The 25,750-nt window shown below is 45.1% G+C and overlaps 2 protein-coding genes across 7 annotated transcripts; one reads left to right on the plus strand and one right to left on the minus strand.

Moving 5' to 3' along the window:
- Positions 1 to 3,726: 3,726 nt before the first annotated feature.
- Positions 3,727 to 25,587, minus strand: mpp2b (MAGUK p55 scaffold protein 2b). 3 transcript variants are annotated; one of them, XM_061265008.1, is made up of 19 exons: positions 25,300 to 25,359; positions 22,285 to 22,360; positions 21,396 to 21,458; positions 20,998 to 21,304; positions 18,275 to 18,375; positions 17,646 to 17,798; positions 17,401 to 17,556; positions 17,096 to 17,323; positions 16,229 to 16,360; positions 16,050 to 16,152; positions 15,204 to 15,272; positions 14,970 to 15,131; positions 14,683 to 14,885; positions 14,472 to 14,600; positions 12,370 to 14,399; positions 7,944 to 12,296; positions 5,690 to 7,873; positions 4,624 to 5,612; positions 3,727 to 4,545 (listed from the first exon to the last, which is right to left on the minus strand). In XM_061265008.1, exons 4-15 carry the CDS (start codon positions 21,116 to 21,118, stop codon positions 14,223 to 14,225), a joined length of 1,734 nt encoding a protein of 577 aa, XP_061120992.1. In that variant the 5' UTR covers positions 21,119 to 21,304; positions 21,396 to 21,458; positions 22,285 to 22,360; positions 25,300 to 25,359; the 3' UTR covers positions 3,727 to 4,545; positions 4,624 to 5,612; positions 5,690 to 7,873; positions 7,944 to 12,296; positions 12,370 to 14,222. The 3 variants fall into 3 exon arrangements, with proteins under 3 accessions (XP_061120992.1, XP_061120989.1, XP_061120991.1); XM_061265005.1 differs by lacking the exons at positions 20,998 to 21,304; positions 21,396 to 21,458 and having other exon boundaries at positions 25,300 to 25,587; XM_061265007.1 differs by lacking the exons at positions 20,998 to 21,304; positions 21,396 to 21,458; positions 22,285 to 22,360; positions 25,300 to 25,359 and adding an exon at positions 21,965 to 22,275.
- abi3b (ABI family, member 3b) lies at positions 9,035 to 13,786 on the plus strand. 4 transcript variants are annotated; one of them, XM_061265026.1, is made up of 7 exons: positions 9,035 to 9,170; positions 9,391 to 9,558; positions 9,652 to 9,977; positions 10,059 to 11,545; positions 12,073 to 12,112; positions 12,433 to 12,658; positions 12,928 to 13,786. In XM_061265026.1, exons 1-4 carry the CDS (start codon positions 9,036 to 9,038, stop codon positions 10,465 to 10,467), a joined length of 1,038 nt encoding a protein of 345 aa, XP_061121010.1. In that variant the 5' UTR covers position 9,035; the 3' UTR covers positions 10,468 to 11,545; positions 12,073 to 12,112; positions 12,433 to 12,658; positions 12,928 to 13,786. The 4 variants fall into 4 exon arrangements, with proteins under 4 accessions (XP_061121010.1, XP_061121011.1, XP_061121012.1 ...); XM_061265027.1 differs by having other exon boundaries at positions 9,652 to 9,831; positions 9,877 to 9,977; positions 12,073 to 12,658; XM_061265028.1 differs by having other exon boundaries at positions 9,652 to 9,831; positions 9,907 to 9,977; positions 12,073 to 12,658.
- Positions 25,588 to 25,750: the final 163 nt, after the last annotated feature.

Here is a 25,750-nt window from a genome sequence, read left to right on the forward strand (position 1 = left end):
AAGTGAGCCAGAAAGAGGTGATCTCATTACCGGCGTCTTTATTAAATTGGCTTTTGTAGACAGCTTAGTTGGATTCCGAGGGCTGCCATCTAATGGTGGCAAACTTGCCCTAACCTGTCCGACGCACCATTTACTTATATGCGAAAATACTTCATTTTTAACTTTAAACTACACTATTAAAAATGCTACCTGTCTCTCCAATGCGCATGTGTAAAAAAATACAAAGCAATGACATTAATTTGCATTACTTCTACTAAACACCTGCTACAAATATGTGATATTGCTGCAGTAAAAAATACAAAGCAATGACATTAATTTGCATTACTTCTACTAAACACCTGCTACAAATACGTGATATTGCCGCAGATATCTTGTTTCTTTAGCTTGAGAAAGTTTTTCTAGCACTCGCTGTACTCGAACCCGTATCTGCGGGTTGTACTGTCGCGCGTCGAACCGCTCGGCCATCAGTGCTGCGAAACCACACCTTTGGCCGACATGTCCTCAACAATGCAGCCTTTTGCGCTGGTACACCATATGGAGTATATGACGGGATTTTTTTTTACCTCGTTTAATATGCATCAAGCATACGAGCTGGTGTTTTAAAACAGTGTAGGTTTATGTAGTTCACAAAAAAGAGATTTTTTAAAAAATGGTTAAAATTCATAAGAGAATTGGTATGTCTTTCTTTACTGTTGAGAGAAGCACGCAATGAAGAGATGCTAGTGCTGCTGGGAGACAGGTCTGGTTAGCGTTACCACATGCATGGTTAGTACAGCGTTAGGTTAGTGCAGTGCATGGGTTAGTACATTCATGGTTAGCACATTCATGGTTAGCACATTCATGGTTAGCACATTCATGGTTAGCACATAGCATTGCATTTCGCAGTGGTGGAGAATCGAACCCTGGGTCTCAGGTGTTCTAGCGCAGCGACGGAGCCACTCGCCCATCGTGGCGAGCTCGGCGGTCACCCCGCTTTCACTTCGAGTCATACTTAACCGTTCAATATTACGTTCCGCGCGCGCTGGGTAAGTACAAAAGAGTGCAGACGGCCGCCAGCTGCCAGGTCGAAATGCTCGACCGGTTAGTGACACGGGCTCCCACCCCGACAGTACCTGGTTCGATCCCAGGGCTGAGCATGTATCTGCCGGTGCTTTTGCAATTGGAATCGGTGTACGCATGTGCAATTAAGATTTGCATATGCAAGTATTTATGTGTAAATACATAAGGTCGCCCCGCCCCCCGGGAGGAGCTCCAGGCCCCGCCCCCTGGGTGCAGCAGGCCCCGCCCCCTGGCCGTGCAGGCCCCGCCCCCCGGAGGAGCTACAGGCCCCGCCCACTGCCCTGGTGTAATTGAGCAGGGGGCGGGGCGAAGCCCCGCCCCCTGCCCTGGTGTAATTAAATAGGTCAGTGGGCGGGGCGAAGCCCCGCCCACTGCCCTGGTGTAATTGAGCAGGGGGCGGGGCGAAGCCCCGCCCCCTGCCCTAGTGTAATTAAATAGGTCAGTGGGCGGGGCGAAGCCCCGCCCACTGACCTAGTGTAATTGAGCAGGGGGCGGGGCGAAGCCCCGCCCCCTGCTCTGGTGTAATTAAAAATGAATAGAAATCTAGTAGTGTAGGGGGCGGGGCGAAGCCCCGCCCCCTACACTACTAGATTTCTATTCATTTTTAATGTAAATAAAAAGATAAATGTATTCTTTTTATAAAAAGATAAATGTATGCTTTTTATTTACATTAAAAATGAATAGAAATCTAGTAGTGTAGGGGGCGGGGCTTCGCCCCGCCCCCTACACTACTAGATTTCTATTCATTTTTAATTACACCAGAGCAGGGGGCGGGGCTTCGCCCCGCCCCCTGCTCAATTACACCAGGTCAGTGGGCGGGGCTTCGCCCCGCCCACTGACCTATTTAATTACACCAGGGCAGGGGGCGGGGCTTCGCCCCGCCCCCTGCTCAATTACACCAGGGCAGTGGGCGGGGCTTCGCCCCGCCCACTGACCTATTTAATTACACCAGGGCAGTGGGCGGGGCCTGTAGCTCCTCCGGGGGGCGGGGCCTGCTGCACCCAGGGGGCGGGGCCTGCTGCACCCAGGGGGCGGGGCCTGTAGCTCCTCCCGGGGGGCGGGGCGACCTTATGTATTTACACATAAATACTTGCATATGCAAATCTTAATTGCATATGCGTACACAGATTCCAATTGCAAAAGCACCGGCAGGTCCATGCTCAGCCCTGGGATCGAACCAGGTACTGTCGGGGTGGGAGCCCGTGTCACTAACCGGTCGAGCATTTCGACCTGGCAGCTGGCGGCCGTCTGCACTCTTTTGTACTTACCCAGCGCGCGCGGAACGTAATATTGAACGGTTAAGTATGACTCGAAGTGAAAGCGGGGTGACCGCCGAGCTCGCCACGATGGGCGAGTGGCTCCGTCGCTGCGCTAGAACACCTGAGACCCAGGGTTCGATTCTCCACCACTGCGAAATGCAATGCTATGTGCTAACCATGAATGTGCTAACCATGAATGTGCCAACCATGAATGTGCTAACCATGACTGTACTAACCATGAATGTACTAACCCATGCACTGCACTAACCTAATGCTGTACTAACCATGCATGTGGTATCGCTAACCAGACCTGGCTCCCGGCAGCACTAGCAACTCTTCATTGCGCGCTTCTCTCAACAGTAAAGAAAGACATACCAATTCTCTTATGAATATTAACCATTTTTTAAAAAATCTCTTTTTTGTGAACTACATAAACCTACACTGTTCTAAAACACCAGCTCGTATGCTTGATGCATATTAAACGAGGTAAAAAAAAATCCCGTCATTTACTCCAGCGCAAAAGGCTGCATTGTTGAGGACACGTAGGCCAAAGGTGTGGTTTCGCAGCACTGATGGCCGAGCGGTTCGACGCGCGACAGTACAACCCGCAGATACGGGTTCGAGTACAGCGAGTGCTAGAAAAACTTTCTCAAGCTAAAGAAACAAGATATCTGCAGCAATATCACGTATTTGTAGCAGGTGTTTAGTAGAAGTAATGCAAATTAATGTCATTGCTTTGTATTTTTTACTGCAGCAATATCACATATTTGTAGCAGGTGTTTAGTAGAAGTAATGCAAATTAATGTCATTGCTTTGTATTTTTTTACACATGCGCATTGGAGAGACAGGTAGCATTTTTAATAGTGTAGTTTAAAGTTAAAAATGAAGTATTTTCGCATATAAGTAAATGGTGCGTCGGACAGGTTAGGGCAAGTTTGCCACCATTAGATGGCAGCCCTCGGAATCCAACTAAGCTGTCTACAAAAGCCAATTTAATAAAGACGCCGGTAATGAGATCACCTCTTTCTGGCTCACTTGAACACCATCTAAACAGGTTACGGTGTGACCTTTACTCACGTGTTTTTGCAGACTTAACTCTGAACTGGATGCTATCACAGTACTGGTAGCAAGGTTGGCCGTGTTGTTAAACAACATGAGACTAAGTGCTTTGAATTGAAGGCCCAGATTCTGGAAGTTGCATGTAATGCTTATAAATTCACTTTGGCAGCCCTCTCCACTGTATAGTGGACAGGCGTTCCTCGTACTCAGACTGCAAATGAAGACTTCATGACCTGGAACCAAACTTGTAATTAGTTTCATATTCGAGATGCAGCGTCAACTGAGGCACATTGTGCATGACAACTGACACACCAAAGTTTATTTACAAAGACCACCCACAGAAACAAAACACACCAAAGTTAACTTTATTCACAGAAACACCCCGCATGACAAATCTAACCGCAAAAAGAAAAACAGGCTTGGACTTCAATAAAATAAAGGCTTTTACTCGTACAAAAAATGTGCACCAAAACAGAGCCAGATTCTGAATTCAGTGGCCATTTTACAGCAGGGTTGCAAAAAGGTTTGCCAAAGACATACTTCATGGGTTGCAACGCCGACTTTTTACGCTTTGACACGCTTGTCATTTGCATCTATGTGTGTCAGTCTACTTGACATTCACCTCATTACGCACAGCTAGACTACACAGGCCAATGTTGAAAATGGACCACTTAAATTCAGTTAACAATTTAATTCAGGTACAGAGGCACACAATTACAGTACAAACTTTACAGTTCACTCTATGTATTAAAAAAACACTTTAAAACAATATTGCACAACAACAGCACTTGGAAGAAAGAGAAGCATCATGCAGACAGACAGTGTGCACACCCAGTGAGAAAGTGGAAGGAGGGCAAGAAAGTGCAAAAGGAAAAAAAAGAAAGTCATACTCTCCCTAAATGTTGGCTGCTTTGCCCACCCAGCCTCGCCGCATCTGCACCCGCCTCATGTTGGCCGCTCGTCACGGGCTAAGGTCTGCAGAAGGTTCGGGTCCGCTCCGGGCCTGTTTGACGTTTGCACCCTTCCTCTGCCTCGCACAACTGCAAAAAGAAAGACGGCACTCCGTTGCATGCGGTTCACTTCTGTCAACGTACTCAGTGACCGGCAGATGGTACTCATCTTCATTTGAGGAACTGCTCTAGTCCCTCCGACGCCACGTGAGCGAGCCCTGCGGGACAAATAAGGAAACTACGTAAATTAAAAAAAAGAGTGTATGCTCTCCTTGTACATTTGATTGTCATGTCACCTCCGGCCAGCCATGCATCAGGCTACTTCCTCTTCTTCACATGGAGACTGCTTTTCTTGGGGTGATTTCTTCCTTTGCTCGCCAATCTCTCGTGACCTCCATCCGCCGGCTCTTCGTTTTGTGCAGCTTCTCATTCACCTTTCAAGACAAGCACAAAAGTCTCGCTTGCGCGGTCGCTTGCCGTTGCTGCGCGCTTGCACTCAATCAAGGCTGCACAACATATTGAAAAACCAGTGATATGGCAGTACTGGGCCAGACCATTGCATCGAGCAAAGTCATGCAAAAACTTGGGATAGAATTGATTTGAACTGAATGTGCTCAGTTAGATGTTAACTTGCATCAATGACTTGTCATCTAAAATAATTACAAGCAAGGAAACCGAGCTCGTTTCATTAGGTCACATTAAAAAAAACATATTTTCTTTCTTTAAGTGCATGTCAATAACATACCACCATATTGCAGTTTTCCAATACACGTGCAGCCCTACACATCACCATTAGTGTTCAAACGGCAGCCTAGGGGCTATTTCCCACAGGCCACTAGGAGAGCGCCAAAATACTACTGATGAACGGCATCAAAATATTAAGATATGTTTACAAGTCAAATCATCTGTTCAAACTTTCACGCAGATATACAGTAGTAGTTTATCCTCATTTTTGCTATGTCTACGTCCGGTTTATCAAGACACCACATGAATGACCTTAATAAACACAGTTTTGTAGCAGTAGCACAAAATATTTAGAGCAAAATGTCATGATTGATTTGCGTGTTTAATGAATTTGTGTCAAACAATTAGGAATTTGTTTCCGTATGCGGCACTCAGACGTTTGGACACCACTGGTGTGAATTGAAAAAAGGAAAAAAAAAAATCAATTTCACGCATTGAAGCTCAACGCCTCCAGGGAAGCGGGTCTCCCTCAGAACCTGGCTGGCTGCAGGATACTTCAGTGATGCCACAGCTTCTGATCCGATCGTGCCGCGGTCGCCATCTGCAGAAACAATGTGAAACTCAGAGCACCCCAAGTTGGAGGTCACACTTGCTTACTTGATCACAGCAGGTACCTACTCTTGGTTACCATCGCCGGGTCGGGCCGTGCGTCCCCCCCTTTTGCGTCCAGTCTGCAAAAGGCAGAACATGCAATGAGTTGTGCGCTGCTCGCGTCATTATGTCTTGAGGACCCTCGACCAGTGGTTTCTCGTGGACCGGCTCGCGCCAACGCCGCCCTACACCAAGGGGAGAACAAAGGACGCAAGTATGACAGTGGTAGGTTAGGAAATGACAAAATGTTGCAAGTCGTATTGCAAAATTGGACATTCGGGACCGGCTCGCTCCAACGTCTCCCTACACCGAGGGGAGAACAAAGAACCCAAGTATGACAGTAAAGACAAAATGTTACACTAGTCAACAAGTCACATCGCAAAATTGGACATTTGGCGCCACGGCAAAGTTTTGTTTGTGTTTCCGGAACCTCGTTGACCAGTTGGCTCCAACGCCGCCCTACACCGAGGGGGGAACAAAGAACGCAAGTACAACAGTGGTAGGCTAGAAAAAAAAAATGTTACAAGTCATATTGCAAAATTGAATTTCAGGACCGGCTCGCTCCAACGTCGCCCTACACTGAGGGGAGAACAAAGAAGGCAAGTACGACAGTGGTAGGTTAGAAAATGACAAAATGTTACAATAGTCAACAAGTGTAGTCGATGGACACAAAGGTTACAATGCGCCGTCAATAGCAATCCTAGCACAAGACATCGCTGCTCTTACAGCAAACTTGGGCATTGGGCTTCTGCTATTGGTACCCAAGCTGGTTCCTCCACAAAACCTGAAACAAAAGGGGTGAAACACGACAAGGATTTGGTTGTGTCGATCGGTGTGACGGACCGAGTCAAGTCAAGCTCATTTCCATTGCCCACAGTCAAGTCTCAAAGGGCTTCGCGTGTGCAAAAATTGAAGTCCTCCCCCAAAGCGCCGGCCGGCTTTCAACCGCTATCCTCGCACAAGACAACGCTGCTCTGGATCCAGACAAGCCACAACCTCAACTACAACTCCAGCGCACCTCTTAAGCAAGTCCAACCATCAGACCCTTAAACACCTGCCCTCATTTCAAGGCAACCTTTCCGGCGTGCACCCATAACCAAAGGCAACCAGAGCGCAACACTGCCCCCTCCTGGTCAAATGATCCCCACACATGACATGTCCACATTGGCATGCTGCTTGATTCTTGACTGGGTGTGGAATTGGTCCTTTCCTCATTGCTCCTCTTCAACCCTGGAAAAATATGCAAGGCGCCATAAATTGAGTGCTGGTAACTACATTTATACTATAGCATTCATCTACAAACAAAAAAAAGGACCCATTCCCATCTTAGGCACAGAAACACTAACTAATTTTTTTTCACATGTTTAGGAGTGTCCTCCTCATTTCTGAGACCCCTCTCGTCACTGTCCACAGGCGGGGATCCCCAGTTTGAGGTTGTCCTGCTCGCTGCATCCAGTTTTAGTTCTGCAGGGGACAAAAAACAAAAACAAAAAAACAGCCATTACATACAAGTTACTTTTGTCTAAGGCTGCAGTTTCTAAAGACAATGCGTCCGGGTTTTGAAAGCCATCTAGATGCAGCAACCTACAAACACCCGGAACAACGCCGTTAGAGGATATAGCAAATTAGCATCAACTTAATCCATCAAATAGCTTCCAAAGTACTTGTTACTGACATTCTACCTCATGTTAGCAATACGAGTAAAGATTTGGACATATTTATCCAAGTTAAAGTCCAAAATTGGCAACAGAACGACTATGGGGTACCAAATCCAACCGCGAAGCAGAACAATTAATGCTTGCTAAATGTTTCGGGGTGTGCGTTGTTCGCGTGTCAACCGGCAGGGAGTGGAGGAATTCAGACGTGATTTTTTGGGCTATATTTGCAGCCGAAAGTTTTTGTAGTATTTTGTCACATTCGGTGTTTAAACAAATTATTTGCAAATTAACAAACAGTCAAAAGAAATGAATTGCATTAGAATGAACAAGCTACCACAAATAGGAAAATGGGGGGTGAGCAGTCGACATGCATATAAAACATTTGAAATACATATTAATCAGGGGGAGAAAAAAAAAAAGCTGGGCAGCACAAAAAAGAAACTCTTCAGTGGAAAAATAAACAAGCTCAATATGCTAAATCAAATAAATGGAAATAAATTGCGACGAGACACTCAAACCTCAAACGCTATTGTGTCCTTCGAGCGTGAAAACCCTGCAACAAGCAAAATAATATCGTGAGAAACGGCAATAAACGCCAAACATTTACTTGTGTGCTCATTTACCTGAGTAGGTCCCACGCGGTCGGTCGCACCTGTGCACTGCTGCACTTGATGAATCTGCGCAGGGCGTGCCGTGAGGTCCACCAATCCAAGTCAACCTTTTTCTGCGCATGCTCGCTGGAAGCCATAAAAAAAAATCGCGCATTATTTGGTGGATATAAAACAAAATGAAAAACACTTCGAAATCCCGCATAAGTTTGTGAATCTCAAAATCTCATCAAAATGACGCATCTGTTTGAGAAAATGCACCAAATGTTTGAGCGCGTGGAGTGAAAGTGTGTGAAAGCTGCAGAATTTGAACGGCGCGTGTTACGTCATCTACTTACCGCCATGTTGGATATGCCTCAACGAACACGGCGACGACCGGTGCTATTTTTTTTAAGGCAATTGGGCTGCTTAAATTGAATTTTAAACTTCAATAGAGTGATTGTAAAGTAAAATCTCGTGCTCGGGCTTCCAGTCGACGGCAGCTATTACTCACCTATTGCACTAATTTGCAGCACCTGCGCCAGGTACTGCGCACGCGCAGATGATCTCTTCTGGACGGCAATCACATTGGGACAAAAAATTAGGTGACTACAAAAGACAAGTAAAAGTTTGTGATTTGGAATTCATTTTAAATGTAATAGCATAGAAGATGCTAGTTTGATATTTACAATCGAAAATACATTGTTTTTCGGGACACGAAAAGTGTACGTGACCGTTGATCCGCGAACGTCCATCCAAAAATTCACAAGCAAAATAAAATTTTTGCAAATGCTCACACGAGATTAACAAATTGTAAATCTCACATATTTGTCAATCTCAAAAACACATGCCAAACATGAATATATATGTGTAAATTATTCTGACAATTCTCTCCCATGCATCAATGTTGCTGCTTCTGCAAATTTTCATTCTGCGTGTGATAAATCAATTCTTCCCAACAATGAAGTTTGCTTAAAATTCCTTCAAGGAGTGCAAAATAGACCCCCCCTCCCTTTAGTCCCGCCTTCCTCAGCCAGTCAGAACCTAGAACCACAACCATCCTCCTCCTTCAAGTAGCAACATGAAGTAGTCTGAAGTAAAGGATTTTTAAAACACTTTTAAAGGGCAATGGCGGACACGAAAAACGTTTCTCAGGTTATTTCTCAAATTTTTGAAGAGGCGCCAACGGCCAGGAAGAAGCTGATTGAGAACCAGAGCAACCTGCAACAAGTTGCAGACTACTGCGAAAACAACTACCTGCAGGTGACAAATGAGCTTTTACCATCCACTCAAACATGCAGGACACTTCATTAGGTACACACAAGATAGGTCTCTAACAAATTACATAATGATGCTTGATGCTTCGTTTTGAGGCAGACTGTCAATCCATTGAGTACATGGAATATTATGTAGCGTAAATAAAATAATGGCATTGCAAAGTAATCGGAGTACTCTTTGAGGTGTTTGTAATGAAATTCTGCAGGCAGATGAGCCAACAAAGGCTCTTGAGGAGGCCAAAGCTTTGACCACGCAAGCGTTGGCAAGCGTCACCTATCAAATCAACAGCGTGGCCACTTTGCTGCTCCGACTTCTCGACTCCCAGGCCATTCAGGTCAAGAACATGGAGTCCTCAGTTAATCTCATGTCACTGGTAAGAAGCGCCGTTAGCCATGGAAACATTTCCAGTGCCTGCTTTCCACCAGTCCTACTCAAAGTACAGTGTTTTTCCCCGCCTTTGGTCCAGGCTGCTTCCATCCACTACGAGAAAGTAGCCAGGAGAGAAATCAGCATCTTCACTACATCCAAAAAAAACACACATGCCGCTCTTGTGGCTCCGCCCACTTCGGGAAAGGAACTGGAGAGAGGCTATTCACGACTCCCCATATCATACTCTTGCTTGGACACCACTGGACACAGTTTCCAGGTAACTTTAAAGGTCACATGTCGAATGTCATATGTTGCTTGTAAGGCGGAACATCCTCTGGTGACCCCCTCACAGGTCTCTCAAGAGCCCCCCAGAAGCAGGACAGGGACTACTGACAGCATGCAGAGCAATGCAGATGCCCCCATGTATGTCAACAAATATATATTTTTTAATGCATGTGCCAAGGTTGAATACAATACAATGAATACATTTCTGTGTTTGTTTAGATCCAACCAAGGCATCGCTGTGCCTCTGCCATCAGTCCCCACCTTGCCTGCTGAAGTTAACCTCACTGATGACCTCCCCCCACCTCCTCCTCAAGCTACAATTGATGCCGGTTCGTCTACTCCTCCACCCCCTCCTCCTCCTCCTCCTTCTACCAGTTTGGACGGCGGACTACCCCCTCCACCTTCTTTGACCTCACCAACATGTCTGCCACCACCACCACCACCACCACCAAGCAACCTCTGCTCACCGGACTCACTTCCCCCTCCACCTCCTCCAGTTGCAGGAGCTTTTTCTCTTCCTCCTGCATCTGTGGCGGGAGCTGCCACTCTTCCTCCTCCTCCACCACCACCGCCGCCCACTACCACTTCTAGTATTTTGCCCCCACCTCCTCCCCCTCTGCTACATTAACTTTTTTTTTTGTTTGTTCGTGGATGAGCTGTCGCCAGTTCCAGCTGAACCGAATGCCAGCCAATGGCAGGGCAATAATTGTTTGAAAGTTTTACAATATACAGTATGACAATGTACAGGTCATATCCTAGATTTGTTCTATAGAACAGCAGCAGAGATATCTTCAACATGTTTCAACACTGGCCCCATGACATTCCATAGCGACAAGTTCAAACGGATTCCTCACTTTCTCCTTCATTGACTCATTCCTTCCTTCCTTATTAGGTCTCTGTTAGAATTGTTTCTACTCAGCAAGTCCTTAAAAAAACTGTGATGACAAGTGACAGTGATAATATACTTATTAAATGCTTATCTCAGCACGTCATGATTACTTTTTACATGCCGTGCAGGGGCTGAGCCTAAAGGGAATTGGTCATTATCATGCAATCACGATTCGGTAATTTAGGAGCATATTTTCATTATGTGTAGTTGGCCCAGGAATGAAAGCTGATTATAAGCTTTTATTTGCCAAAGGGTCTTGATTTACTATCCTTTTTTGTGGTTGTACTTTTTAATCAAAAAGGCACTCTAGGCAATTTTTGCACACATAGGAGAAAAGAATACATCACAAGGATATCCTGCTACATCATTTTATATATGGATAATTTCTCTAGCAAAATAAATTGCTACAAACATTTGTTTATCTTATTTCCAGAGCAAAAATACGATATTGAGTTTGCCATCAATGTCCTTGATGTCATCACCTATACTGCTCACAACCACTAGAGGGCGTCTAGCACATTTACTACGACTGCAGTGTCTTAGGCCAGGATTATACAGTCATGCAGTTGAGTCAATGCACCTTAGTGGCATCAAACATGTTTTCCTTTTGTTAAAGTGGGACAGTTACACATTCATTGAGCAACATAAACTTCTGACATCTACCCAGGATATGTCCTAAACAGGAAGTCCTGCGGCTTTAAATGAGACAATAACGCTATAAAAACCTGTCTTATGCTTGGAACACATTAACATTACCTTTTTGGAGCCACACACAGAAGAAAAACATTTTAGGTTATGTGAAGACTTCCCCGATAAGGTAAGACTCAATATATGCAGTGTATATATTTGTCAAATATATTTGGTTTCAAGTTTTTCATAGAGTTATAAAAACTCAGTAGATACTGAAAGGCACAATGAGCTACCAATTTATAGGATGAAGGTCCAAAGAGTATGTTGCTCATTTCTGTTACAAACACATTTCCAATGGTACACCCATCTTAGTGTTTTTAAATATAATTGTCAGTGTAAAGCCTGCAGGGTCGTTGTGGGGTCACAAAAATATGATCTGTTCTAGTTTGTTTGCATAAAAGGAGGCGTGACACAATGTTGGGACATTGAATAACCTGCAAGGCTGTGTAGTGTTTACATTTTTTGCAGCACGCTTGATTTATTTTGTTAGGTAAAGTTAACGTTGTAAAGAAAATGGACACTTTATCGTTTTATTGGCTTTGCTGTGCAAATGTTCATTCGCGTTGCGGTTTTGATATGCGCTAACTAATGCACACACTGTATAACCATATTCAATCCGATTTATATATATATTTTTGGTTTCATTTTCAACAGTGTGCGGGACCATGACCATCGTGAATATATTTCAATATGTGTAAGTAGCCGCCGTGCCGAATAACACAGCAGTGTCTTGAGATACGAGTGTGGCAACTTAGTAGAAGTTTTACGAGATGTTAGTTGCCAATTGTGTTGCAATGCTTTAACGAACAAAGTTTTTAAAATAAAATAAAGTAATACTCACATACATATATTCTTGCTCTTCTTTTCGATTCATTTCACTGGGGGGGGGGGGGAACAATTTCAGAGTGTTTCAAGTTAGGAGCTTGGTCATATAATGAATTCAACTCGTACCTCAAGACAGTGCAGAACACAAAAGTAATCACATGATCCAAGTAGACCAGAACTTGTTCCCAGATTCCCGAGCTTGGTGGTGTCCATCGCCGTGGTGCTGCTCTGCTTCTACTTGCACGCCAGGAAGAAGAGAGCGGTGTATAACATCACCGTGGCGAGCGCTCAGGAGGACAGCGGCGTCTCCATCCAAGCCATTTCGCTAACAGAAGCTCAGGAGGGGACGGCGAGAGATTACGAGAGACTCCCACCACGCTACAGCACCATTGATTTTCCGCCACCTTACTCACTGGTGGGTAAACCTTAAATGAACAACTTTGGACTAGGGACTTTATTTGTGAAGAATGAGAGTGTTGAACTCACCAGTGTCGGTCTCCTCGTCTGCTGCCACGATGGTTTCAAAAAGCACTCCTGGTGCTTGATAAGGATCTGTAACATATAACTTATCAGATTGCACATGGATTTCATTTTAGACTAGCCTGTGCTTGAGCCACAAACTAATAGGCTGTTAAATTGTCAAGAATTCTTGAGCGGTTTATAGAATGTTGAAATTCCTTTCAGTTTGACCCCAAACTGACAAACGTTTGGCCAGGGGGCCCGCCTCCCGCCTACGAGATGTATCCCATCACGCTGCCTCTGGCTCCTCATCACTGGAGGACCGCCTCGACCAGCACTTGCGCACACCCACCAACGTTTCTATGACCAATAGATTTTTGTTACTGTGCATCAAAGTTGAAATGTAAAAAGCTACACCGACACTTGTCTGAGTGATGGTATAGTTTTTATTACACTACTTAAAATAAATATGAAGACGTTGCCAGTATTGGTGCAACAAGTATTTAAATATTCAGTAAATCCTTGGCTTTTTAAAACAATGTTAAGGCAAAATATGTACTGGACTGCTTGTATGTGACAAATAACGACATCAGCTCTGATTGAAATTTGTAATGTTTGTCTTCAAATTCATTTGTCTACTATCTGCTTCTCTAATGTTAACCTGCTTTGCAATTCTCAGTAAACCCAACAGGTTGTGGTCAATATTGGCTAGTTTGTTGATATTGATAACTGTCGCATTGTGTCAATAGGTTCCTATTGCTGTCTATTTTCCAGATGAGTGACGAAATACAAATAGAGCACATTTCTTAACAAATACAATCATACTAGTATATGGTGCTAGGGTGGGAAAATACATGGAATCTCATACAAATATCACATTTGGTATGTGACCGTCTGTCTTGTAACAATTCAATGTAAACATGACACTACGTTAAGTATTTGAAATTTGGAAGGCTAAAAGATTTCGACCCATGACTGACCTACCTAAAATACATGACTCTTTACAAGAACTGGCCATTCCACTACATTTTCTTGGTCAACTACTAGTAACAATCAATACTGATTAAATGTTGATTTTAAAATATTTGTAATGCCAATTTTTGAATGTTCTGAACTCCTCCGCAAAGGTAACGTGGATAGCGCTCAACGTCCTATCGCTTCTTGCCGTTGTTGACGGAACCAACAGGGCCCCTGCTGGCTACAGTCAAGTAGTACGCTCCAAGTGGAAGATGGAAGTTTAGTTTGGTTTTTCTTTTGCCTCCCTATATGGAGCAAATTATGTCCCGCCCCTATACTACACATTTCTTAGCAAGTTGGCGCTTAGCACACACCCACTCACACGACCGCGCTAAAAACCGAGAGCCAACTCGAAAACCGCTTCAATATCGACAGAATGATGACAAATTAAGTACAACACCAAGTCGGTCCAAAGAAACCACTTCACATTTATGCCCCCCTGAATGAAGGGGGAAGGGGTGTCAACGGGAATGGTCCGCCGTTCTACAGCTGTGCACTGAAACTCAAAAGACCCAGCTGACAGGCACCCACTGTTGCCCGTTTGAGAGTTTTTCCATGGCGGAGCGGAGACTTCGGAACGTGGCTTCTAGGCTGTCGTTGACGATGCAGAGGTCAAAGTAATGTCCGTAAGCCCTCTTGATGCGCTCGCTCTCATCCACCGTCCTCTTGAGCTCCGAGTCCTGAAGGGAGCACATCAAAAGGGGGATGCGTATAGGCCGTTTGGTTGTCTTGAGTTTTACATTGGCACTCACCGTTAACTGTTTCGTGACCACTCCTGACTCGATCGCCGACCTGTTCATGGCCTTGAGGACCTCAAAATCGGGAGCCTCGATGAACACCACGTAGGGCAGGAACTCAGACGTCCGTAGGATTTTGAGAGCCTTGGAGAAAATCGTGATTACTGCTGTAGTCAAAGAGTTCACGTTATCCTGAAAAGTAACTTTCGTGCATGATTCCACCTACCTGGGGGTTGACATCCAGGATGCAGATCTTTCCCATTTCCGTCACCTCGTGTATGGAGTTGATTTTCGTACCGTACAAGTTGCCGTCGTATTCGCCGTGCTCCAGGAAACGGCCGTTTTTGATGTCACACTCCATTTCGTTGCGTGTCATGAAGGAATACATCTGACCGTCTGTCTCGTCAACCTTTGGTTTTCGGCTGGTGACTGGAGACACAAAAGTCAACTCAAGAGATGAAACAACATGATCAGGACATGCAGTTGAGTACGTTATTGCACATTTGCACTCACATGGGATGGTGGTGCCGTACCGCTGAGGATCGAGCACCAGCAGCTTGTTCTTGAGACTGCGACGCCCGACGCCCTGCGCACCAATCAGAACCAGCGTCTTCCTTCTGAAAGGGGGCACCTTGGCGACCTCCTCGTAGATCCGCAGCTCGTGACGATCAAATTCTTTCAAAGATTAATAATTGTAATTAACACGCAGCCCAGTCCAAGACCCTCTTGTGTTGGGATTTCAAGTACCTGCGTTCTTGGTAGTTAAATACATCATCTTTTTCTTCTTCTTGCCACCCATTCCAGCACACAAAGGTCCTGTGAGAAACCAAAACAGATTGCTTGTTTTTGCCAGCTCGTTCCATAAAGTGTCAGCTGTTATAAGAGCAGATGTTATATGCATATATGACCACCAGATGTCGCTGCACAAACGCTCTCTACGTGTCCTTTTGTGTTAGCTAGTTAGATCCAGGGAATGGTCTCCTTTGTGTTTACAGCTTTCCTTCCCCCACTGGAACGACATTGGCAATATTTTGAATTTGTTGCTTTTAGAATAGGACGATAGGAGCTCTTAGAGTATGTCAGTGGCTGTTCTCCAAAAAGTGAAGCGCTATTTTGTGACTCACCGCACAGCTTGGCTTTTTCTCCGTTGACGAGTGCAAAATTTTGAAACAAGACTGGGCAAGGTTTGTGCTCAAGGGCCACATTTCAATTTGAAAATGAACAGATGGGCCAGGTGGTTCGTTATTTGAAAGGTGTATAGAACACATTTTATTTGTAATCGATAAAATGCCAGCCAATTTTTATTTGTGAAAAGATGCACATCGGTCGTCAATGCAAAATCCTAGCCCTGCGGATTTTAATAACCGCCATCTTTAAGTCCTGCTGGTGCTCATTACCAGAATTCGGGGCGCTCGCAGGCAGACTGGAGAGGTGACAGCGCGGGTGAAAAATGCACGCATGTCGTCGAGTGGAACAGATGTTGTCTTTGTTCCCTGTGTGTTTATGCAGCAAGGGGTCGAATCTGCATAATTGAGAAGCGTTCGCTCTGTTGTTTGGGCGCCGCCGAGAGGAGGCGTGTCGTCTCGGCCGTACCTGAAGTGACGAGCTCCAGATCTCGTTTCACAAACGCTTTCCTCTTCTCCTCGAGGAGCTGACTCGGAATCAAACCGGCGCTCCCTCCCTGGATGTGGCAGGCCTGAGAAAAGACGCGAGTTGAGAGCAACAAACGGGGCCCCCCCTGTCGTGTCGCATGTGTGGGAGGCTGTACCGACCTGCCACCAGTTCAGGTCTTCCTGATTGAAAATCTGCAGAATGTCTCCGCTGCAGAATCTCAGTCCAGCCTCTTTACATGGAATCAGGGTATCGTGCGACGGGTCGTAGTCAAAGTGACATTTGACAAAAGCCTGGAAAGACATATGGTGATGATCTCCAAAGGAGTTTAAAACAAACAGGCACATACTTTGCATACTGTTTTAATTAATTCCGCGCATGACTGAGCGTTATTGAATTTGGCAGAAGAACAATCAAATCTACTCTCCGTCACAGTTTAAGGCTGATAAGCGCAACGTTCAATGATAGGACACCAACAGAGAGAAACAAGGAGAGAGGCGCCAGACAACTCCAGCCAGAGCGAGCCAAAACGCATCGCCATGGAAACCATTCCCTGCCCTTTCTGCACTTGACGCCTTTTCTAATACTCCAGTGATGTATGATCATTATTATTAAAAAAAACACACACACACACACACACACACACAAACTATATTGGTGGAGGTTCGGCTCGGGACAAAAAGAGGCTTTTTAAGCAGAGCGCTGATGTTTATTGGCTGACCAGACACAATTGGCAGCCACTTTCCTCTTGGCTGAAAAATGATAATATTAAAACGCTGGCTGCATATTTGATCACATGGGAGTAAATGTCAGACAAGGAGTACAACGGCAAGCGAATTGGATAACTGTCTGTTTCGTAAACTGCAATTTCTGGGCCATTAAAAGGTCACTTTGCGTTTGGTTAAGTGACAAAAAATATACAATTCAGAATTAGGTTTTGTGAGGCTAATTAAATAAATGCCTAATTCATTTTCCATCTCTCCCAAGAAATGTCCCACCTAAGATTCCAACCAATAGTCTGGACTGACCTGTCTGGGTGTGTGTGGCTCCTGATAGCTGGGCAGGATCTTCAGGACCACGCTGCCGCTCGCCTCCTTCAGCATCTCCTGCAGGACTTTGGGGTCGTTGCCCACCTCCTTGCCGTTCACCTCCTTGATGATGTCCCCCACGTGGAGCAGACCTTGCTGGTCGATCATGCCGCCGTGCAGGATTCTGGCGATCACCAGCTCGCCGCTCTCCACGCGGAAGGTCACTCCCTTTGCACGCAAGTGTTTTGTACTGAGCAAAATGCAATTGCGTCCGAAAATCCAGTGCAGGTTTCTCATCCACTCACCAGGTGCTCGCCGGCCACCTTGCGGATGCCCACCATCCTCACGGCGTCAGGCGGCACCGGTTGGTTGTTAAGGGCTGCGTCCATGAAAGTACAAGGGCTGGGAGGCGGAGTCTCGTAGTTTTTAGAGGCCACGGAGTCATGAGTCTCCAGGAGCGACTTTTAAGGCGGCGAGGGATGACAGAAAATGTTGATGGCTCCAACACTATCTCCAAATCAATCATCACGGTGAAATTTCCTTTCCGCACCTGAAAGTGAGGCTCCTTCAGGATGCGGACCAGCTCGTCGGCTGCCTGGCTCCTGTGCGCCAGTGGGCTGAGCTCCTTGAGGATGTCCTGGACCAGCTCCACGTTGTTCTCCCTCACCGCCTCCAGCTTGGGCTCCTCAAAGCGCTCGTGAGCCTTGGCACGGATGAGGAGAAAGCAGATGGCATCCACACATTTGTCATGACATTATTGACACACGATAGCTCTCATGTTGCGCTTCTGATGACTTCAATCACTGATCTGATTCTGTACACGGCTAAATTGCTTGAATCTATCAAGAGCGCCGGGCAATCAATGCAATTCACCATCGCACACGGAATCCCTTTTTCCCCCCTCCATCTGGCTTCCTCGCTCGGCACGCAACAGTGTTTATGGATTTACCAGTGATGTCAAAAGTGCCTGTATCAATCAACGAGCCGCTTTCACTCACGGCATGCCTGAGCAGATTAGCCTCTTTCGGTTCATCGCTAAATTTCCTCCAAGGTGCTTCTACGCTGCTAAGCCTTCAATGGCCCATTTTAACTGGATTGCAGAAATAAATAGTCGAAGAAGACTTCTCACAAAGTACCAAAATGCATCTAACTTCCTGGCAACTATGATTTGGCTCTCACCACTGGGCTCTCCATGATGCCTTTGAGGAAGATGAGGTCCAGGTCGTTGGCAGTTGTCGAGCTGATGCTGTCACTCAGCGTGTCCAAAGCCTGATGCATGACTGCAAACAAGACGCAAAGAAGAAAAGAACTCATTCCCGCTCCAAATTCAAACAGTTTGGGGTCCTTTCAGTGTAAACACATAATGATATAATTCCCAATGAAATGAATTTACAGCTACACAGTCGAGACAAATATTGTTTACTGAGCCTGTCGCCTCAAAGTGCTACATTTACTTACAACTAGAAAATATCGACTGGAAGGAAAATTCAGAATCCATGTACAAGAAAAAATTACAGAGCTTTTCTACCCGGCGCAATTCCCAACAGAGAAAATGAGGAGACTGACACTTTATTCGACAAAATTTCCATTGTGAGCTTGAGTGATTACAAGCACGTGAACAATGCCCACTTCTCTTCCGTAGCGCAGCTTAAGCTGCCTCTCAAAGTCGGAATAAGAACACAAGTCACATCTTGGCTCTGTCTCCAAACGAGACACAAGCCAGGCGGGCAATAACAGTGACGGAAGCTGACGACCTTGATCGCTCATCATTACGCAGCGCTTCCTTTTGTTTCAAAGTGAATTAAGTTACTAATTGCACGAGGCTTCTGCAGCGAACTCTTTTTCTTTGTGCTTGGCCTCCTCTGACAAGAGTTCTGCTCCATATTGCCAGATTTGCACCTTGCAGAGCACATCAGAGCGCCAGACTCCGTTTAAAAGTCTCTTTAATCACATCAGCTTCTTTCTAATCACACTTTTTGTGTGACGCTCTCTGCTACACCCAACAAACGTCACAACGTAAATCACTTTTTACCAATACCCAATTTAAACATCTTCTATCAGCTCAGCCATTGAGATGTAAATTCACCAATAAACGCATGATTCCTAAACACCCTCAAAGGAAGGATCGCTAATAATAATGATGATAAAACAGCGTGATGTCCTCTGGCATCACTCAGCAATTACAAGCATGGCAAATTAAAGGGAGCCGTTGTGCCCTCCGAGAAGGGCTACAATTAAAGCCAATGTCACGGAGGCCCTTATTGTTTGTGCAGGAGGGGAAGACCGTGAACCTCTTACAAAGCATTTAGTGAAGGTTGCCTTGTTGCTATGGAGCGCCGTGAAGGGACTCCGAGAGGTGCGCAGGGCTGATTGTCAAGGGGGCCTCGCAGCCACAATGGGGTGCAGAGTGTCATTCGAACTGACAAGATAACGTGATTAATAACTCAGCTTTAGCTTCTAAGAGAGAGGCCGTAACATTTATTTGTGGTTTGAGTCACCGGATGAGTCATTTCTGACTTAATGAGGTGTTGAGACTTTCCATGCTGACGCCAATCGGTCGGGAGCTGAAATACAAAACAATTACAAGTGGAGGCCTTCAAAAGTTATTTATGGCCATTCTGAGGTCATTCAATTATAATAAGTTAGTCGCCAAACTTACAAAATAGCACACAAATTTGAGGCAACAGGAAGCATTTAAAGGAGGACTGGCTGACTCCAAAATTAGCTATACGCTAACTCAAGGTCAGCCACATCTGCCATTAAAGCTGCCCGACACTACAATGCGGCCACAAATGTCACAATAAGAATTTCATCCCCACCAACGCGTAACGCCATCAACTTTTTTCTTACAAGCCTGTCCGGTTTTGTGTGCAGCTCGAGCGCTATAATATATCGCCATGCGGTCAATGTGGGCGAAATAATTGTAAGTGTCAGCACATTATCACGTAGACTGAGCCCGAGCCCATTTCAATTGTCCTATTCTCAAGAGAGCCCGCAACGATCTCTGATGGGCTAAACCGACAAAGTGAAAGCAAAGCGAGCGGCCCGAGTTACACCCTGAGTATTGGAGGATTTCAAACGGATGTAAACAATGTGACCTGGTGTCTGATTACAGCATGATGGCATATGAATGAGCCCATGGTGAATATACGGACTCAGACGCTCCCACCCCCCCCTCCTGAAAACCGGATTCATTATGGCTGCCCCTGCTGTCAAGTCACATTACAATTGACAGGCTTTGTCGCAAGCCAGCACCCAGTGTGGCACATGCACTTTCAACAATGGAACTTCATGCGTATTTAAATGGACGCCGTGAGCCGTGACACCACCTAACTTCATCTGGCAAGCACGTTCGTGCCTTTAACAATTTACGCCAACCCATACGTGGGTCACGCGAGCCAATTTATGGATGCATAAATAACACAGGGGATATTCATGTGCGGTATGAAACAATATGCAATATTAATTTGTCAATTAGGAATAGTTGTCTATGGAACTCCAATGTAGTTCGACATTTCTAGTTTTGAAATGACCGATGATCTCAATCCAGCCGCGCAGTTGAAACGGTCCCTGGAGGAGAGATCAGAGAACTTTCCGCAAGCACGCGCTAACTTTCTGTCTCGACACAATCGATGCAATGCAACCGCCCCCGACTCCGTTCTTGCCATCTTTCTGCATCCACGGCCGCCCTTGTACTTTTGCTCCTCCCGTGCATGCCAATGCCGCCCCGGGGCCTATTCTGTCGCGACTTGTCATCGTCACCGAAGATGTGGCAACAGATATTGACTTAACCGTGATCTTAACGGCTTTGCTGCATTTATATCATGTACCTGTGCTAATTAAATCCATCCAGGTCATCCTGATGAACATGTCGCAAAGTAGACAACTTCTGGTGGTCTTACCTTCTTCCCCAAGCTTCATCTCCAGGCCCTCCAACGAGAAGGCCGAGCCCCCCTCCTCAAGGGAGAGTCTTCCAAACAGACTGCCAGCCATAGTGACCAACACCTCACTACACACACACATACACTCACGGCAAGACGCCCAATACTGTGTGTGAGGCTGCGCTCCTCCTCCTCCTCCTCCTCCTCCTGCCAAACGGCTCCTGGCTCTTTTTCCTCCGTCTCCACCTGCTCTTGACGTGTAAGTGTGTGAGCTACGCACGCCTGACTGAACGTCCTCTTCTTCGCATGAATGAATGCGGACGACAAGCTTGTGTGCAGGAGTAGACCGGAGAGAGAGAGAGAGAGCGAACGACACGTAAAAGGGGAGCGGGCAAGAAAATAGAAAGTGTGATGCTTACTCGGGAGGAGGAGGAGGAGGGGGGGCTGGGCAATTTTCCTGGAGGCTTCCCTGTGGGGGTTAGCTGGGCAGAAGAGTAGCACTGAGCTGGCTTGTGAAGAATCATAAATGAGCAATAAACAAACAGGGCAGACGTCAACGCTAATCGTGAGCCTCGCCGACGTGCGGCGAGAATAACGACAATTCTCTTTGTGCCAGAGGGAAGGAATTTAAGGGACGGCGGAGAATAAGTGACCGTTTCTCCATTTCTCTCTTCAAGTCTGTTTTAAAAAAAAAAAAAAAGCTTTGTGAAATATAAAAAAAATACTTACTCTGCTTGTTTTGTAATGCCAAACTGAGCCCTTGGCTCGAGGACAACTCACACATTTTAAGCGGCTCCCTCTGAACCTGACTGCTTTGTGTGAATACTTAAGAGCAAAACAATACACAGAGTACTCAGTAACATTAGAATGCGGATAGAATGGATTTTTTTTGTTCTCTAATACTACAGGATAAGCGGCAGGGAGAATTGATGGGTGGCGCCGTGTTTTTGCGGTTCAACAAACTAGAATCACATGTCTCTCAGCCTACCTGTGACGTAGATTGCATCAAAAAAATCCTTGAGGCGTGACTAATTTAAGACGGGAGTTGAAGCGAACCATTCGCCAGTTCATTAAGTCACATTAGAACTGGTGAGATGAAATCCACGTCTGGAGTGTGGGATTAGCTCCAAAGCTTTCACTATCACTCGGGCTCTTTTGACGTCTTGGTCGTTCCTCAAGGCGCTCAACGTGATAGCTACCGCTGCGTTGTCGAGATCTTCTCCGACAGTGACCGTTATATCTCGAATATAATTTTAGTCTCGTGCCAAATTGCAGTTATAGCGAGCGGATGTTGACAAAGCCACTTACCGGTATCAGAAAAAGTCGTTGCCACGGGCATTTTAGGACGTCTTCCTTGTGTCCTCCGGCAAATTTGCTAGGTGACCTGCAAGAGCAAACAGACATTAGAGGGGAAAAACTCCAGACAAAACTCAAGTATTGATTAGCAAACGATTGCAACATCTCCGGCAGGAAGGCACTTTGGCAGAAAATTATTTCCTCCCATCACAGAGGGCCCAACTATCGTGTTTTCAATCTGCCTAAACAAGCTTCCCACCCACATTAACTGCGATCCAACTCACTTAGGAACTATTAATAGACGTCCCTGCAGTCAGTGCCTTTGTGTCCGTGGGGGGGGAATATTACGAACAGATGGAAAGATTGAACAAGCGGGTGAGTGAGCAGGCCAGCCAACGTTTGGCTTAGAGAGGATCTGTTGATTCTAATTGATCCATTTAACATCAGGCACCATGAGAACCAAAACCGGGAGTTCCAAAACTGGATCGTCAGGTGACCTGGTAATGTAGGAATGCAAACAGAGAATAATCAATAGTCACGTGATTGGGGGGAAGAAAAAAAGACTGCTAGTAGTGGCAATATGTCAAGTGGGCGGGTCGGACACGAGGAGAGTGGGTTTCAATAACAGGGATGAAGAAAGTGCACAGCTGTTGAACTGGAGATGGCGGCAGGAGAAGATGCAAATTTTTGGTTGCTATGACAACATATCGCAACGGTAAAAGCAGTGCTACGGCAGCCACAGCAATGTCACTGTAGGGTCACACTTGTGTACATATCTGAACCTCAGATTCAAATTTAAAATGATTGTGCGCACTGAATCGCACAACAAGGAATACAGTTCGACAGATGTGTTTACACTACAAGTATTGATGTATTGATTAACATTATCACATGCTTAAAGAGCTTTGGGGGAAAATAATCAATATGGATTTGCTCTTTAATGCCACATGAGCCTTCCTTCCTTCCACCCGAGGGATGTTGTGTTTGCGCAGGGAAATGCGGAGCTTGTTAAAAGTATAAATACAAGGATTTCAGCAGAAATTGTGGAACTTGAAACATGGTTGGGACGATGAATTTTTTATTTTTTTTATTTTTTTTAATGCCCTCATTTTAGCATTATGGTAAAATGAATTGGATTGTGATTGATCGCTCTTTGCTGGTGACACATTTTGGCTTGTATTTTTTTTATGACCTTTGCAGGTATCCATACAACAACCACCTAAAGGCGGCAGCATGTAAACACGCAACACACATGCACAAAAGCAGCGGCCAAACAAGACTTAATCCACATATGGAGCTTGGCGTCAGGCCTAAAAATAACCCCGTGCTCCCACAGGTTCAACTCCTCTCATTACTTTACAGGGAAAACTGCCGTATCCAAGACAACTGTGAGCGGCTCCTCACTACCCCCCTCCCCTCCCTGTGCATTGCCATGGCAACAGGGGAAATGGCGTAAAATAATGACGGAATTAAAACTGATGCTATTTAAAGATGTGACTAGCTTAATTAGAGTCGATCAGATTTACAGTACATGGCATATTCGCATAGCAGCCACAAAAAGCTCAAACAATTCTACATTTAAGTGGGAAATTAAAAACGGAATAATGAACCAGATAAACACATAGCATCACCACACATCAAGTAACCGCCATAGAATATGAGGAGCTAATAAAAAATGAAAGTCATGTATACTGAATAGCACCATCTGGCTCAAGGAAACAAGCTGAGAATCCCCCCAGGAGAATTTTTTTTTGTATTCACCAACCACGACTAATGCCCCCATGACAGACCATCCATTAGTTGCTGAGATGTTTTGGTGTGTGTGAGCGTATGGGGCGTTTGAATAATTTTAGCATAAGATAAGATAAGATAAGATAATCCTTTATTATTCCCTCAATGGGGAAACTCCTGTGTTAGCAGCAGTACACTTAACATATACACACACACACGCATGCGGGGAAGGGGGTAAAGATTTTAAGAAGTAGAAGGTATATATAATTAAAAAATATATAATTAAAAAAAATATTTTTTTAGCATTTTCTAAAAGTAAACGTGCTATTTTTAACTGCGTATAGTACGTAGTACTAAGAGATGATTCAGTCAGAAGGAGGTTCAAGCGATGCTGACGACTGTTATGAATAACACCAAAACATGGCGCTATAAAAAGGTACCTCTATGATTAAATAGAATATATTTAAATCCCGCCGTGGGAATCTGAGGTCAAGAACACACTTTTTAAGTACTGCATTAAGAAAACACAGGAGTCATGGAAAATTGTAACATTACACTCAAGAGATTTCAGAGCCAATTTGACTTAAAACCTCAAACATCCAAATTAAAAACTGATATCTTTATTGGCTCTTTAAAATGAAATTTATGTGATATATGTTGAATATAGGATCATTTTTGTGCTTTTTAAACATTGAATACAACTGAGATCATATGGTTGCACAAGTGCGCACACCCTCTTATAACTGAGATGTGACCTGTGTTCAGGATTAACCCATCATTCAAACTCATATGACGATGACCACTTATGAATTCGGTTTTCGTCGACGCCAATGTATGCAATGGGGGTCCAAAACAACTGTGCACGTGCCCTGCAGGCGCGCATGCGCACACTCCAGCGTTTTTAAAAATACTTTGGATATTCAAATATCGACGTTTACAGCTGAGAAAACCGTAATAATGTAAAATACGACTAAACTGCCAATGTTGTAATTGGATAATCAATACTGTACTTCAGGGTAAAGGCGACACATGACGTCACTGGACAGGTGCAATGAGGCAGTTATGCTCACACAATACATATTTATTATTTATTACGCAGACTATTTAGCCTGTTTAAAAACATTGGGCGGAATACATGTAGCTATTTGTGCGTTACTGTGGACTTACAGGTTCGATAAAACACAATTACTGAGAGAGAAAAAAAAAAGACAAAAAAAAAAGACAAAAACGCAATGATAACAAATTGGCCGTTTTGGTGATCGACGTTCCCTCCATGGAAGGGACTTGCCCGCTCACCTTGATCCCCGAGTCGCGTTCCTGAGAGCGGCTTGTGAATGCCACTCGGCTCGGTGCAGCTGGTGTCGGCGGCAGGTCTTGGTTAATCCTCGCAGTTACTTCCAGACGTCAACCGCAACCCACACAGCGCGCTTGCCTTAAGACGAAGAAAAACACTTATTTGACCTTTGAATCGTACCGTTTCTTCGATCTTGTTCAATAAGGTTTGCAGATGGAGAATAAACGTGACGGTGCAGTACAACAATACACGCACATAGGCGAGTCGACAATGGATCGGCACCTCCTGTCAGCGGAAATTAATGAGCTGCCTCTTGGTAGAACAGTGACCTCTTGTGGCGCTATTGTGCATCACATCCATTATGGATTACATCTAACCAGTTTTAAATTGACAGACCGTAATTAAAGAACAGAGTATGAACAATCCAAAATAAAACTGTATTAACTCATAACC

This window comes from Syngnathus typhle, linkage group LG18 (assembly GCF_033458585.1).
Source record: "Syngnathus typhle isolate RoL2023-S1 ecotype Sweden linkage group LG18, RoL_Styp_1.0, whole genome shotgun sequence".
Taxonomy (NCBI): Eukaryota; Metazoa; Chordata; class Actinopteri; order Syngnathiformes; family Syngnathidae; genus Syngnathus; species Syngnathus typhle.

What these genes read in the sequence shown, in the direction of transcription:
- mpp2b (XM_061265008.1), bottom strand. Translation starts at nt 21,118, where the DNA reads ATGTGTGTGTGTAGTGAGGTGTTGGTCACTATGGCTGGCAGTCTGTTT. An exon ending in AGCCACACACACCCAGACAG is followed by an intron (nt 16,361 to 17,095) that starts GTCAGTCCAGAC and finishes ATGTCTTTCCAG; the next exon opens with GCTTTTGTCAAATGTCACTT. An exon ending in GTACGGCACCACCATCCCAT is followed by an intron (nt 14,886 to 14,969) that starts GTGAGTGCAAAT and finishes TTGTGTCTCCAG; the next exon opens with TCACCAGCCGAAAACCAAAG.
- abi3b (XM_061265025.1), top strand. Translation starts at nt 9,036, where the DNA reads ATGGCGGACACGAAAAACGTTTCTCAGGTTATTTCTCAAATTTTTGAA. An exon ending in GCGAAAACAACTACCTGCAG is followed by an intron (nt 9,171 to 9,390) that starts GTGACAAATGAG and finishes GAAATTCTGCAG; the next exon opens with GCAGATGAGCCAACAAAGGC. An exon ending in AGCAATGCAGATGCCCCCAT is followed by an intron (nt 9,978 to 10,058) that starts GTATGTCAACAA and finishes GTGTTTGTTTAG; the next exon opens with ATCCAACCAAGGCATCGCTG.